This window comes from Alligator mississippiensis, chromosome 3 (genome assembly GCF_030867095.1).
Source record: "Alligator mississippiensis isolate rAllMis1 chromosome 3, rAllMis1, whole genome shotgun sequence".
Lineage (NCBI taxonomy): Eukaryota > Metazoa > Chordata > Crocodylia > Alligatoridae > Alligator > Alligator mississippiensis.
The window spans coordinates 302,995,904-303,009,503 of NC_081826.1; the positions used below are offsets into that span (position 1 = coordinate 302,995,904).

At 61.9% G+C, this 13,600-nt stretch overlaps 1 protein-coding gene and 1 long non-coding RNA gene across 2 annotated transcripts in view; one reads left to right on the plus strand and one right to left on the minus strand.

Moving 5' to 3' along the window:
• Positions 1 to 13,600, minus strand: part of GBA2 (glucosylceramidase beta 2) — a 35,111-nt gene that overhangs the window by 4,284 nt on the left and 17,227 nt on the right. The window contains exons 4-15 of the mRNA XM_059725411.1: positions 12,622 to 12,840; positions 10,766 to 11,005; positions 9,938 to 10,040; positions 8,329 to 8,482; positions 6,813 to 6,938; positions 5,774 to 5,958; positions 5,497 to 5,601; positions 4,549 to 4,656; positions 3,959 to 4,110; positions 3,655 to 3,761; positions 3,397 to 3,539; positions 3,101 to 3,216 (exon numbers count right to left, since the gene is read on the minus strand). Coding sequence (XP_059581394.1) covers positions 3,101 to 3,216; positions 3,397 to 3,539; positions 3,655 to 3,761; positions 3,959 to 4,110; positions 4,549 to 4,656; positions 5,497 to 5,601; positions 5,774 to 5,958; positions 6,813 to 6,938; positions 8,329 to 8,482; positions 9,938 to 10,040; positions 10,766 to 11,005; positions 12,622 to 12,840 — 1,758 coding nt within the window. The remainder of the gene's footprint in view (positions 1 to 3,100; positions 3,217 to 3,396; positions 3,540 to 3,654; positions 3,762 to 3,958; positions 4,111 to 4,548; positions 4,657 to 5,496; positions 5,602 to 5,773; positions 5,959 to 6,812; positions 6,939 to 8,328; positions 8,483 to 9,937; positions 10,041 to 10,765; positions 11,006 to 12,621; positions 12,841 to 13,600) is intronic.
• LOC132249677 (uncharacterized) lies at positions 6,935 to 9,221 on the plus strand. Its single transcript, XR_009461217.1, has 2 exons — positions 6,935 to 7,767; positions 8,540 to 9,221. It is a non-coding gene; the product is annotated as an uncharacterized LOC132249677 (long non-coding RNA).

Here is a 13,600-nt window from a genome sequence, read left to right on the forward strand (position 1 = left end):
CCCTTTTGTTCTGCTTGTTGCAGTCCTGTAGCTCTCCGAACCTTTGCCAGAGCCCAGTTGCTTCTTCGAGTCGTTTCCCCCTTCAAGCCCTTCCCCTCTGGACTGGGCTCTGTTGCTCGATCACCATCCCCCTAGTACAGCCCTTACTAGGGTGGCCAGACTGCACCCCAAGATGCTCATCCCCATTCTCATCAGATGGACCTCATTTCTTGACAGCAGCCCTCTTCCCAAGAACATCCGCCCATTGTTGAAGCAGCCAAAGCCTTCGTGTCGACACAACCATCTCAGCCACGCGTTCGCTGCCTGGACCCCCGCCTCCCACGGGAAGGATCGATGAGACCACCACTTGTGCTCCACGCTCCTCAAGCCTTCTGCCCAGAGCCTCGTAGTCGCCTCTGATCTGGTCAGTGTCATTCCTGGAAGTATTGTTGGTCCGTACAAGGGCAAGCAGGAAGGGGCAGCGGTCCACAGGATGGGCGAGCTTTGGCTGTCTCTCTGCGACGTCCTGAATTTGGGCATGACAAATTGGATGACAAATTGGTGGTGCTGTGCCTCGTAGAAGGGAGTCACCAACCAGCCTGCTCTTCTCTTCCTTGTTGGTGCCGTGGTCCAGGAGCCCGTCCTTGGGGCCGTGCACTTCCTGTGTCCAGGCTGCTGCCTCCCTTGCCTCGTGCCTGCAGATGTCCTCTCCTCTGTCTCTTCCTCAGCAGCTCCACCGCAGGGTTCGAAAGCAATTGCTGACTTCACTCCACCCCTCCTCAATCCTGGGGGCCTCCGTCTTCTAGTCACGTGCTGCCACTTCTCCTCGCTGCCCTTTGGCCTCTCCAATACCAGCCTCTCGTAACTCTTCTCCAAGTCTTCTTCCTGGTCCCGGGTGCAATGCAGCGTGGTGGGTACCCTTGCTTCCAATCTGTGAATCTTCTCCCCTCAGGGCACACACCAGCTTGCACGCCGTGCAGATGAAGTGCTCCTGACCCTCCGGGAGAAATACGAACATGGCACAACCCACATAGGTCGCAACAGCTGACCCAGACTCCATTTGTGCCTCCTTTGCTCCCTGGAGCGCACCTATGCTGTAAGGATAAAGAGGGAGGGAGGAAAACAACACAAGAACCTGCACGCCAAGCACCTGCACCAGGGTCCTGGTGCCACGCTCCCACCTATGCACGCAGTCTCCTGCTCCCTGGCTCCCTCCTGGGTGAGCTCCTTGGGCAGACTCCTTCTCCATTCACTGCCTTTTCCCAGAGGGCTCCTGCCAGCCTTTGCAGACTTGTCCTGCGTTCCTGGGCCCCAAGTGCAGGCCTCTGCCTTCCAGAAGCAGTTTAAACAGGCCCAGCAAACCAGGCAATCCAGACCAGACCACAGAGCTGCCCTACCCCTGCTCTCTTCCATCCCTGCAGCCTGCATGTTATCAGCAACTACTACCCATCAGCAGTGATCTTTACACTCGCTGCCAGATCACTGCTGAATAGTGCTGGGCATCGTGCTCATTGCAAAAGAGCTACTGGAGACATCCTCTCGGTGGGTGTGGATTCCCCACTGCCAGCAACTCCCCGAGATGTGCTGCTTAGCCAGTTCACACTCCATTTGAATGCCTGGAAAGCGCACATCAACTGTTCTGATTACAAAATCAGCACTTTTTGGGGAACCAGGTCCAATGCCTCCCAGAAATCCCAGTCGGCTACATCTGTGCAGTTCCCTCTAGCACCAAAACTGTAACCTCTGCGCAGAACCCAACTGGCTTAGTTTGACAACCCCTGCTTTTCCTCAGCCTGTGCTACCAGTGCTAATTATATGCACAGCTTTTAATTCCCCATCAGTTGAGTCAGCTTTTCCATTATTTTGCCTGGGACTGAGCCAGGGCTGCAGTCACCAGGCTCGGCCTGCTCACCCCTCCTGAGCAGAGGCACACAGCACCTCTCCGTCAGCCCCCGGGGATGCCTCACAGTTCACGGAGTTATTAGATACTCATTTATTTGGTGTGGGGGGAGGGAGGAGGAGGGTCACCTGCAAAGCACCTAAAAAAAGAAGAAAAGGGGAAAAAAGAGAGGCCAGCACGATGATGTTGCTCTTAACAGGAGGGAAGTGACAGCAGGCTGAAGCTCCTCCGTCCGGCTCCGGGAGGAGCGACAGCACCCCCCGCGTGAAGAGCACGCCTGCATGTCTGCGTGTGTGGGGAGGGAGGGCTTAGACAGACTTTTCCTCCAGGCTGTTATTCAAGCACGCACCCATCAGGCCCCGGCGCCTGCCCCCTTCTCCAGAGCCTGCCTCAGGAGCCCACCTGCTCCGTCCAGCTGAGCTCACTCAGGCCATTACAGAAGTCCCCGAGCCCTTCCCAGCTGTGTCCAGAAGCCAGGGCAGCCAGCTGGCCGCAGGCGCCTGGTTCCCAGAGGGACGGATCGCAGCCTCGCACAAAGGCAGAGATGATCCTAATAGACGCTGTGCTGCTACTGGACTGAGAAGTCCTCCTGCTTCTTCCCAAACACCGACCGCTGCTGCTTTCCTGCCCTGTCATTAAGGATTTCACCACCCTCTTGTAATGGGGCTGACGCCTTTCCACCCTTCATGCCCGTGTCGACCGCTGCCTCCCCACACTTCATCTGCACTGCTACGCACAGGCTTATTTCCAACTGCTGCCCTCACTTCCCCTCCTCACCACGATGGGCTTTAACCACAACTTCCCCTGCACAGCGGTGGGGCGTTGGCCATCTGATAACTGGTTCTTAGGTGGCTCCCATCTTCGCTCGCTCACATCTTTTCCCACCTCATTTTTCCTCCCAATGAATTGTACTTGTAATTTTCCTTGGCTTGTCATGCATATCGCTGTGCTGAGAACAGATACCCACAGGAGACTGCTAGAAACTGCACGGCTGTAGCTGTATCCTGCAACCCAGTAGGTAGCTGGCGTCCAGCTACAGCAGCCCAGGTCCTCCAGCCAGTGCCCAACATGCAGGAGGGAGCTCTTGACTCCCTTTGGCCCAGTCCCCTGCACTCCTCTGACCCACAGCAGCCAGGACCCAGGAGGCTGCTTGCAGCCCCAGACATTTCCCACCCCAGGATGCAGATACTTGCCCCAACAGGGCCTCACAGGGGCTCTCACCTCAAACTCCCCTTGGCCCAGGCCGCAAGCCCGGAGAAACCACTGGCCTGCACACTGGTCCGACATGATGCTGGTGGAAGAGATGCCCTTGCTGCTGTCGTAATTGTAGTATTTGCCTGGGGAGTGAGAACAGAGTCAGGCTCCTGGGCTGCCACACCACACCACACCACGATGCCATCAAGGGTTGCTCGCACAGCCTGCATCCCAGGGTGCGAGACAGAGGCTTGCCCCAACCAGCACAGCGCAGCGCAGCGCCCACCGCGATGGGCTGGGCTCGGCACCCTGACCGGACGCACCGTTCCACAGCAGCCTCTCAAAGGCCTCCGAGCCCTTCTGCAGGATGGCGCTGTACTTGTGCAGGACCCCGCCGTCGTCCAGGATCTCCGCCATCTTGCACATCATGCAGACAGCTGCCAGCCACAGGCTGCCACAGTAGGCACTGCCGAAGCAGAGGAGATGAGGCCAATTTGCTGGTGCCCGCTTTGCCCTCCTCCCCACCCTGTTTGCATCGGTGACTCGGTCACCTGCCCTGCCCCGGCCCCCAGGATGCTCACCTGGCTCCAGTTGCCACCCACGCGTCGTAAGTCTGGTCGGCAAAGCCAGCGTTTTCGATAAGCCCGTCGTTGTTGGTGTCAAATTTCAGCTCAGAATCCATCACTGCCTATGGGACGGGCAGAGTCTCAGTCCTGCTTGCCTCCCACTGCCCTGCCAGGGCCCTTCTCTGTTTCCAGAGAGGACGGGTGTCTCCCGGGGGAGATGAAAGCTCATCCCTGCCCCGCTGCAAGCTGCCTTCCCCCCGGGCCTGCTCCGCATCGCATTGCACGCAGCCCGTCTGAGCGGAGCAGGAGCAGGCTGTACCTGACAGACAGGCCACATGTCCCGCAGGTAGGTGGAGTCGTGGGTGAGGTAGTAATCGCGATACACCTGCAGCACAAACTTCAGGTTCAGGTCCTTCCAGCTGGCCGTGTCGTGGATCAGGTAGGCGTTGACGTGCTGCCACGGCTCGTCACCTGGGCACCAAGCACAGGGCAGCTGCAGCACCCCGTGCCCGCCGGAGGCCTCCTGGGACCAGGCGCCCCATGGCTGTGCCTGCCCCACACCCCAGCTGGTCCCCATCACGGTAGCACCCCCACGTGCCACGCAGCAAGCTCACACGGAGACAGGCTCCCTCCTGCCTCACCCCCGCAGCCCCCAGGCACACCCTGCAGAAGGGGCTCCCCCTGGAAGGGCTCCCTGCCGTATGTCCGTGCACTATCCCCCTCACCCCCCAACCTGCAGAAGTATCCTCCTGCCCACACAGCACGCCTGGGGGAGGAGGGACAGTCCCTGGATCTCCGGAGACGCTCCCTAACAGCCAAGTGTTTGGCTGGGAGCTCGGAGCAAAGGACAGGCTGCTGGGAACAGCCTCATGGGACTCCCCAGCCCTTACACGGGGTAAGGACCCTTACTGGGCTCCCCGATGTCATGCGGCACGACGTTCTTCAGCTTCACTTGGGCCGTCTGCCCGTTCATGAGGTACAGCCGGGGCTGCGTGTCCTCGTTCAGCACCGCGGCAGCTAAGGAGAGCACAGGTCAGCGAGCAGGGAGCTAGCAGGCTTTCCAAGCGAGCGACACTCCTGCCACGGAGCACCAAGGGCCTTCCCGCGCCCCCACTGTCCCCGCCGCACGCCTGCCTCCGGCTTCAGCCTTCCGCGCAGGGGCTGGCTCAGGTGCGTGGCCCTGGGCTGGGGGGCCAGTTGTGCTAGGACCTCTCCTGGGGAGGGCACGAGACCAAAGAGGCTGTCCCAGGCTCCTGTCAGAGGGTGTCACAGGACCCCCAGGCTAGGCTAGCGCTGCAGACCCCGACCATCACAGCCCAAGGGCCCAGATCCAGAGCCCTCCCCTGGTCCCCCGCCCCACGGTGCTCCATTCACACAGCTTGGAGGCAGCAAAATAAGTGAAGCCCAGCGCAGGCGGCACAGCAGAGTGGGTCTGAGCCCCTCCAGCAGCCCCTGGGAAGGGGGAGCGGCTGCATCACGGCTGCTCTCCCACCCTCCACGCGCCACGACCAGCTGGCCAAGTCAGGGCATCCTGGTCTCACTTCCTTCCTCTCTGGGGGCCGGGGAGGAGGGGAACCAGCCGTGCACGACCCTCCCATGGGCTCGGGCAGAGCCTGCCCTGCTCTCCAGGCTCCCTCGGGGAAGCAGGCAACGGGGCAGCCAGCGGCTTCGGTACAGAGCTGCTACGGCTCGGCGCTCTGGGGCGGGCAGGGGGCTGCTGGGAAGCGGTGCCCCATCCAGGTAGCGGCTCCACACCGAGGGCACCAGCAGTCCAGCTCTGCACGCATTTCCTCCAGCACAGCTGCTGCACCGCTGGCCAGCGTGTCTGCTGAGGGACCGGGACCGGGCAATGCTCACCAATGTCGTACTGCAGGCTGATTTCCAGCTTCGGCCACAGCATGACGAGAGCAAAGGAGGCGTAGAAGTGGACGTCGTAGGTGTTGTACATGCGGTACTCCTGCCCTGGGGACCCAGCGGAGACCATGAGGGAGGGGCTGGCCAGAGCTCCCCTCCCACCCAGCGAGGGCAGGGCCTGCCCGCCCTGGGAGCTACCAGGGTCGAGGCAGAGGAGAAGGGTGCCTAGGGTTCAGCCGGGAGGGGTGAAGCTGGGGCAGGCGCTCAGGCCGGCAGTTACCTTCCAAGTACGCAAACCGTCCGTACTCCTGCAGGACGGGGAAGAGCTGCGACAGGCCTGCCCCCCTCGGACCCTGCACGTCCTCTGCGCAGGCCTCTGGGGGCAGCTCCACCCAGAGCGTCCCGCCGTCCGCCAGGAAGTACAGCTCGTTGAAGAGGGCCGACTTGTACCAGGGAGGCAGCTGGCTGCGGGGCAAGGGGGCACTCAGCCATGGAGGCAGTCGTGCCCAGAGCCACAGCCCGTGCCCCCCTGCACAGTGAATCGCTGGGGGTGGAGCACGCTGCAAGGCGCACACGCTTGTGCAACCCAGGCGGCAGCATGCAGAGAGGAGAGCAGACGGCCGAGGGACGCACAGAGCCCCGCGCCCAGCTCTGGCAGCTGCGCAGCGGGCGCTCACGCACAGCTCAGCTCGTGGAGCTGCGGAGCCGCAGCTTCACCCAGTCGGGACGGGCGCACGGCTCCGGCCAGCAAGGCCCTGACCACCCCAGGCCTTTCCAACAGCCAGAGCACAGCCCGTCGCAGCAGCTCTGCGCGCCGGGTCCAGGGTGGCCCAGACAGGTCGTGGTTCGAGGCCCCACTCAGCAGCAAAGCCTCTGGGTCCCAGCCCTGCCCTGGACAGCTGGGCTCTGGGGCTGAGGGACTGCACAGAGGGAGACCGGGCCCTGGGAGCCTCCGGGTCTAGCGCCCGCCCTCCCACTCCAGGCACGGGGCTCCCGGCCCCGGACGAGGGGAGTGCGGTCGTCCCGTGACGTGCCCATGGTGACACTGCAGCCTCCCTCCAACGTCCCTGCACCCACACGTGGCAGGGGAGGATGTGCGTCCCTGAGCTCCAGGTCTGGGGGGCTGGCCAGCCAGCTGCGCGGATGCAGGGCTCTGCCCCATGCTGAAGGGGTCAGCAGCTGCACAAAGCCCAGGTCTCCCACCAAACCCCCTCTGCATGCCCTGTAAAGGGATCCCTCTTCCCTGGCTTGGAGACCTGAGCTGCCTGCCCAGCAGGCACCCCGCAGCCCGTACCGTCCCTGGCCCCTACAGACCGCACCTGTCCTCCAGGATGGGCTTCTGCCAGGCCTCGATCTTCTCCTCCCACTGCTCGTAATGCGTCAACGCATAGTGGGAAAGGGCAGGGCCAGCGTCGCCGCTGCTGCCAAAGTAGCGTGTGTACCGCCTGCAGGACAGACAGACAGACCGCTCGGCATGAGCCCGGCACAAGGCAGGGAGCCAGGGGCTGCCGAACCCAGCCTGTCTGGGCAGGGAAGACGGAAGAGCACCCACCTGCTGCCCCAGAACAGACCGCCCGTCCCAGCCAGCACGGGGAGTCTGGCCAGGACCCCACCGCTACCACCCAGCAGGTTTCCACTCCCCAGGGCAACGGGCTCAACCCTGCCCCAGTACCAAGCAGCAGGCGGGGAGGCGGGCCACTCGCCCCGCAGCAGGGGCTGCGCTCTCTCGAGGCATCAGGCACAGCTGCAGTGCTGCACAGCTGGACGGGCACTGCACCTCTCCAGCCTGGCCACGGGGCGTCGCTGCGAGCCACGGCTGCCGGCTAGGCTGGCCCTGCCGCGCAGGATTCCCCACCCTCCGCCTCTCCCTTAGTGCTGAGGACACGGAGGGGGAGGACGGAGGGGCCATGGGGCACAGAGCTGGTGTCTCGAAGCTGAGGCAACCAGACGAGGAGCAAAACGGTACGAGGAGATACTAGAGTCACTGACGTCCATGTCAGGAAGGACCACAATACCGGTGCCCACTGTGCCCTGTATAAGGCAAGGCAACTGCCCCGGGCTGAGCCCAAGCAGGTCCGTTACAGCAGCATTTCTCGACCCATGGGTCACAACAATATTTCAAAGGGTTGCGAGCAAGTGCCATAAAAATGCACGAAAGCATGGGTTTTCCCTTGCAGGCTGGCAGCGCCCCAGTGTGCAAGGGGCTGCTTGGGACGCGGTGGTCAGCATGCAGCCAGGCAGGATGACGGGAGCAGCCCCAATAGCCAGATGAAGGTAAGTGTATGGGAGCAGGGGGTGGAGGGCCAGGGTGGGTGCGTGTGGCCAGGTGCAGAGGCTGCAGCAGGGCAGGGGGGGGCGCGGGTCGGGACAAGCCATTGATCTTTGCAAAGGGGTCCTCGTACAAAAAAGGCTAACAACCGCTGCATTAGAGGGAGAGGTCTAAGAGGCCGGTGCTGGTGAACCCCTCAGCCCTGCCCAGGGGATTCTCCAAGGCATTCAACTACAGCACGCGTGGCCACGGGAACCCGAGCGCAGGGGGGCTGCTGCAGAGGCTCGTGCAGGGGCACACAGCAATGGGGCCAGAGGCACGTTCCCTGGTCTGAAGCCTGCGTGGACTGGGGGGTGGTCCCTGCCACACAAGCACCGCCCCGCTCTGGCTGGCTGGGGCTGGGGTGCTAGCGCAGAGCCCCTCGGTGGCATGGGGGGCCGACGGTGCCAGGCAGCCATCGAGGCGTTAGAGGGGGTGAGAGGTCCCACTGACCCACAGGAGGGGGACACGTGGCTCACTGAGTGTAGTCCGGCAGCACAGTGAGCCTGGAGAATCAGGGCACCCACCTGAGATGCATCTTCTCCTTCGAGCCAAATTGAATACAAGGCATGTCCCACGCCAGGGCCAGCTCCACCGATCCGTGCCCCCGGGCAGGCACCGTGCACCGGGCACACACGGCCGCAGCAGTCGCCTCCCCTTTCTCTGTGTGGCTGCTCTTGCCTGCCAGGTAAGACATGCACATGCTGAGCAATCAAGGGCTCTCCTCCACCTTGACAGGTGTCCCATCCCACGGGACAGTGCTGCCAGGAGTACACGACCTGCTTCCAACTGGCCAAACAGCCCAATGGCACGTGCCCCGGGGAGCATTACAGAGGTGGAGCGAGCGGCGCCTGGAGCAAGGAAGGGGCAGGCAGAGGCAAGAGGCAGCCTGACGGAGGGGTCAGACAGCGGTGCCGGAGCAAACTGACAGTTGCTAGTTCTAACCAGGGGCATAGGTTTCTGGACCAACTGTATTGTTGGGAAACCTGTTTGACAAGTGCCGAGCACAAAACACCCACCACCTTCACTTCGGTGGCTCCACGCCCCAAAGCTGGTTCAGCATCTCTCCTCGGTATAGTCAGTCCAATAAAAGTATCACAAAAACCTCTTGCCTCTCCACGTTTCCTGGACTGCCCAGGCTACAACAACGCTCTGACCCTACTACGTCTAACCCGTACCCAGACAAGTTGTGTGGCAGTAACCTCGCGAATCCTCCGAATGCGCCAGGGGATTCTTAGGCAAACACCTAAGGGGGGGTCGGACTCGATGATCTATTGAGGTCCCTTCAGACCCTAACATCTATGAACACCTAGTTAATACCGTTTTGACTTGCAAAAAAAATGCGGACAAGGTCCAAATAAATAAAATAAATGCTAAATAAATTCTATTTTAAAAGAATAAAAATATGCTAGAGACACTACAGGTTTGACTTCGTGGCCTCTGCTGTCCTGCTTGCCTTTAGAGGGCAGCGAGATCTCCTACTTTTGTTTCCTAGGCGTCTCTGAAGGAAGGTATCTGGCTGTTCCTGGTGAAAGTCTCCGAGTTAAGGTAAATGGGGCGTCAGAGCCGACAGCTCAACAACAGAAACTTCAGCTCTGGCCAGATCTTTAACCAGGTGTTCGGAGGAGCTGAGGAACAGGATGCAGAAGGATCCTGGAAGTGTCACAGGTGGCTTTGTGGGGATTTCTATTCCTACATCACAAAGCGGGAACCAGGGGGCCGTCAGGAACAGCAGGGATGGGGGAGATCCAGAACGGAGACAAGAAACAAACAGGACGCTGGCCAGTGAAACTCGCTGCCACGGGACATGGCTGAGAGAAGAAACTCCCAGCCCTGGGAAGGCCTAGATGTTTCTGTGGAGCGAGACTGTGGCAGTGACTTAACTAGCTACAGCGACTCCTGCAGGGACGTGAAACCCCCGGCACCGTGCGTCCCCGCCCCGTACACCGCCGTGGGGCTGCCACGCTGCTCTCTGCAGCCCCTGGCCCTGCCCACTGCTGACAGGACACCGGGCCGGACGGGGCACGGGTCAGACCGCCCGGCAAGTGCCCAGCCTCGCTGGTGGCACAGCTGAAGGCTCCCTCTGCCGTCAGCTCGGGCACCCAGGCCCGCACGCAGGCTGCTGTCAGGCCTCACCTGCCGGGGAGTCCAGCCGTCCGTCCGAGAGAAGGTCTTGCCACACCTCCTGTCCTGTGCCTGCAGGGTTGAAGGCTGTGATGTGGGTCACGCCAGTGCCAGCCTGGAGGGCAAGGGGGGAAACATAAGCATTGGAAGATGCAGCCCATCCGAGCAGCGGGGCTGGCACCTCACACGTCTGCGGAGCCGGAGCCAGAGCCCAGGCCACTGGCTGAGCTCAATGGCGCTGCCCTGCACTCTAGGAGAGGAAGCAGAGGTCACAACTCTTCTCTGCCCCGCATCTTGTTTGCTCCACCTCTGCCCCTGGCCCTGGCCCTGCCCCCCCGAGCTCATCCGCCATCAGGCAGCCACTGGGCTGGGACCTGCAGCAGCTCTGCCCAGCGCCCAGGCGCCTGCTGCCCTTGGGCCCATGATCAACCCCTGGGCTGCGATCCCGGGCAGCCTGGCCAGACAGGCTCAGACGGAGATCACACTTCCCCAGGCCATCGGGCCTACAGTCCCATCCCAAAGGACACGCGCACACCCCTCCTCCCAGCAGAGTTTAAGGACCACTGAATTAGCAAACTATTCCTGTCCTTGCCATGGCAGGACTCGCAGTGTCCTCATCCCTGCTTTGCCCTTGGCGTCATCAGGCACTGTCCCTGGGCGTGCAGATGAAAGGTGCTCGAGCAGCTTGAAGAACACATTAGCTAAACTCTTCTGTGGGATGGCTTAGACAGGGCCGATTCTGCCTGGAGCAGGGCGCTGGAGTAGCTGTGACCCCGAGGGTCCTCGGAGCCTTGCTTACCTGTGACACACACTGCCGCCCCGGCTGGGCCGCCCCTTTACCTTTTCTCTGGCAGAGATGGCCAGGGTGTACGGGTTCACAGGGATGCAGTGGTGCAGCAGGACGCCAGAGACCCGCTCGCCCTCCTTCTCCATGCTGAAGGGCTCGTTCCAGTGGCCCCCTCTCTTGTCCTCCTTGGTCCCCATGCCATTCCTCAGAGTGAACATGATGGACACGTCCATGTCCTCATCATTTTCATTTTCCACCTCCCAGACAAACACTCCCACAGGCAGGCTGGTGTCCTGGAAAACAGGGCATGCACAGCTCAGAGGGTGCGGCAAGCCTGCGGAGCACACATGTCCCTCAGACAGCAAGAGCCTGCACGAAGAAGGGCCAGCAGAGCGCACGGGGACTGGACCGTGAAGGTCGTGCACCCCAGCTCCACAGGGGAAAGCGCCCATGCCAAGTGCCCAGCTCCCTGCCTGTACTGCCCTCAGCGCCCTGCGGCAATGCAGCCGGGAGCAGGGATGGCCAAGCTAGATTCTGTCTATGCACCTGAGTGTCTCGTCTCCAGCACTAGCTGTCATCGAGCTGCAGGGCACCTATGGGCACAGCAGCAGCTGCAGGGACAGGAGACAGGCCTATGGATCTGAATACCGAAGCCTCTGCCACTGAGCACGGAGGCTGCTGCAGACACAAGCCACTGTGGTGCTCACGGGTACGAGCTGAGGGTACAACACCTCTGGCTGCCAGGAGCCCTTGCCCTCAGTGCTGGGACAAGCTGCCCAGGCCAGTAGCGAGGGGTGGGGATAAGCCCTGGACCAGGGGGGTCTCCTCTGTCCTGAAACTCCTGGTTCTGGCACTTGCTCCCACAACACTGGGTCTTCTTGCCACACGTGTCTGCCCTCCTGCCCATGGCTGGACTCTGGCCAGTGGCACTGCCCTTCACAGGCTGAGAGCACTCCCTTTACCCTTACCCATGCTACACCTGCCATGTGCCAGCGACTATCCGCTTGCTCCTGTCCTAAGAGACCAGAGCAGGAAAGCTCCTGCCACACCTCTGCTGTCCTGTCCATCCTCATCACCCGCTTTCAGTCCCAGCCTGCTTAATCCCTCCGTGTTTGAGGGCTCTCCCCATGGCCTATGCATCCTCTGAGACACCCCTCAGTTCTACCGGTAAACAGCTGGAACTGCCCCTGCCAGGGGGTCCTGCACACCGCGGCCCCCCGTCTATGCTCTGGGCAGGCAGAGGCCAAGGCCCACAGCAATCCTGCCAGCCCAGCTCCCCCCAGGCAGGGTGCTGGTTATCTCACCGGCTGCTCAGGGCTCAAAGGAACAGCCCCAACCCCAGCCGTGTGCATAGTGATGGAGGAGAGCCACTGCCAGGCAGCAGGCAGGCTCTCATCTGACTCTCTTGCTGCCTTTAATGCAAGCCCCCGGGGCAAGCCAGGGCAGGAACGATAAGGAGGGACAGATCAGAAGGAACCTGCCAGGAGAAGGATTCTGGGCCCTGAAAGGGAAGAGATCATCTCCAAAGGCGCCAGGCCCAGCGCCTGGTCTGTGACCCCCATCTCAGGACACAGGCCACGCACCACTACCTCCTGTCACTACAGGATGGATCCGAACCAGCGCTGTAGCAGTGCCCCCGACGTGGCCTGCTAGCCCAGGCCGGCAGCCACGGCCAGGTCCCAGGGCAGCTGAGCCAGACGGTGCATGGCCAGGACTGCTGCCTTGACAATCCTGCAGGAAAGACGGGCTCCCCTCCCAACACGGTGCATCACTCCTCAGCAACTCCTACACCAGGCTCAGGGTCCACTGGGCAAGTATCATCCCAGTGACGGGGACACCAGAGGATTAAGGGCGGATCAGAGAGATGCAGGGGCAATGGCCAGGGAAGGGGCGAGCCTCTCCCACTCACCTGGTAGTCATGGGGGATGATGGGGGTGATCTGCCGGCAGGTGAGCACCACGTCCTGTCCGGGGAGCTGATAGACCGTCCAGGAACGAGGGTACAGGGCATGGTAGAAGGCATAGTGACCGCAGTAGCCCCAGTTCCAGCCCTGCAGGGTGTTGGGTCGCTCCACAGACAGGACCTGCTGGTAAATGGTCTGCCCTCTGCGACGCAAGCAAACAGTGAACTGGGAGGAGACAGCGCAGAGCAATGAGCTGGGAGCACAGGGCAAGCCCTGCCCGAGACCCGAGAGCCCCAGCTGTAGCAGCACAGGCCTCTCCTCTCCTCTCCACTGCTGGCTGCCAGAGCCCTGCTCGCCCTGCTTTCGCTTCTCTAGGAGGGGGGAGATGACAGGGGAAGGGAGAACTGGGAACCTGCGCCCACCAGCAGAGACTCTTGTCCTGGAGAAGCCTGGGCTACAGCGAACACGCATGAGAATGCCCCGTGCTACTGTCAGGGTCCCATCACTGGGCCCCGCTAAAGCACCTCGGCCAGCTCCCAGCGCGGCTGCCCTCTGCTTGTGCCCATGCTTGGGTCCGCAAGGTGCTGCAGTGTCCTGACCCGCACCAGCGAGGCAGCAGGGCTCGGAAGCTCCTTCACCTTGCGGCCTGCATGGAGGAGGCGCTCCAAAGTCCTGGAGCCAATCTCTGGGCCAGGAGTCCTTCCAAAGGAGCCCCTCGTGCCTCTGCCCATGCAGCCAGGCATTAACCCCAGGACCTCGGCACACCCCAGCTCAGCAGTCCACCCTTCCTCCCTGGCTCTGCTTGCACCCTGGCGGCGTGAAAGAAGCCCCAGACGCTCCCCAGAGCCGCCCACCTAGGCAGAGGTCCTGCTGTGACTGCTCCTCTCCCAGCTTCCAGAAAACTACGGGAAAGGGGCAATAATGTGGTGGGCTGGGCTGCAGGGCCCCCCCCTACAGCCGGCCTCGCTCAGGTCAGCTGTGCTCC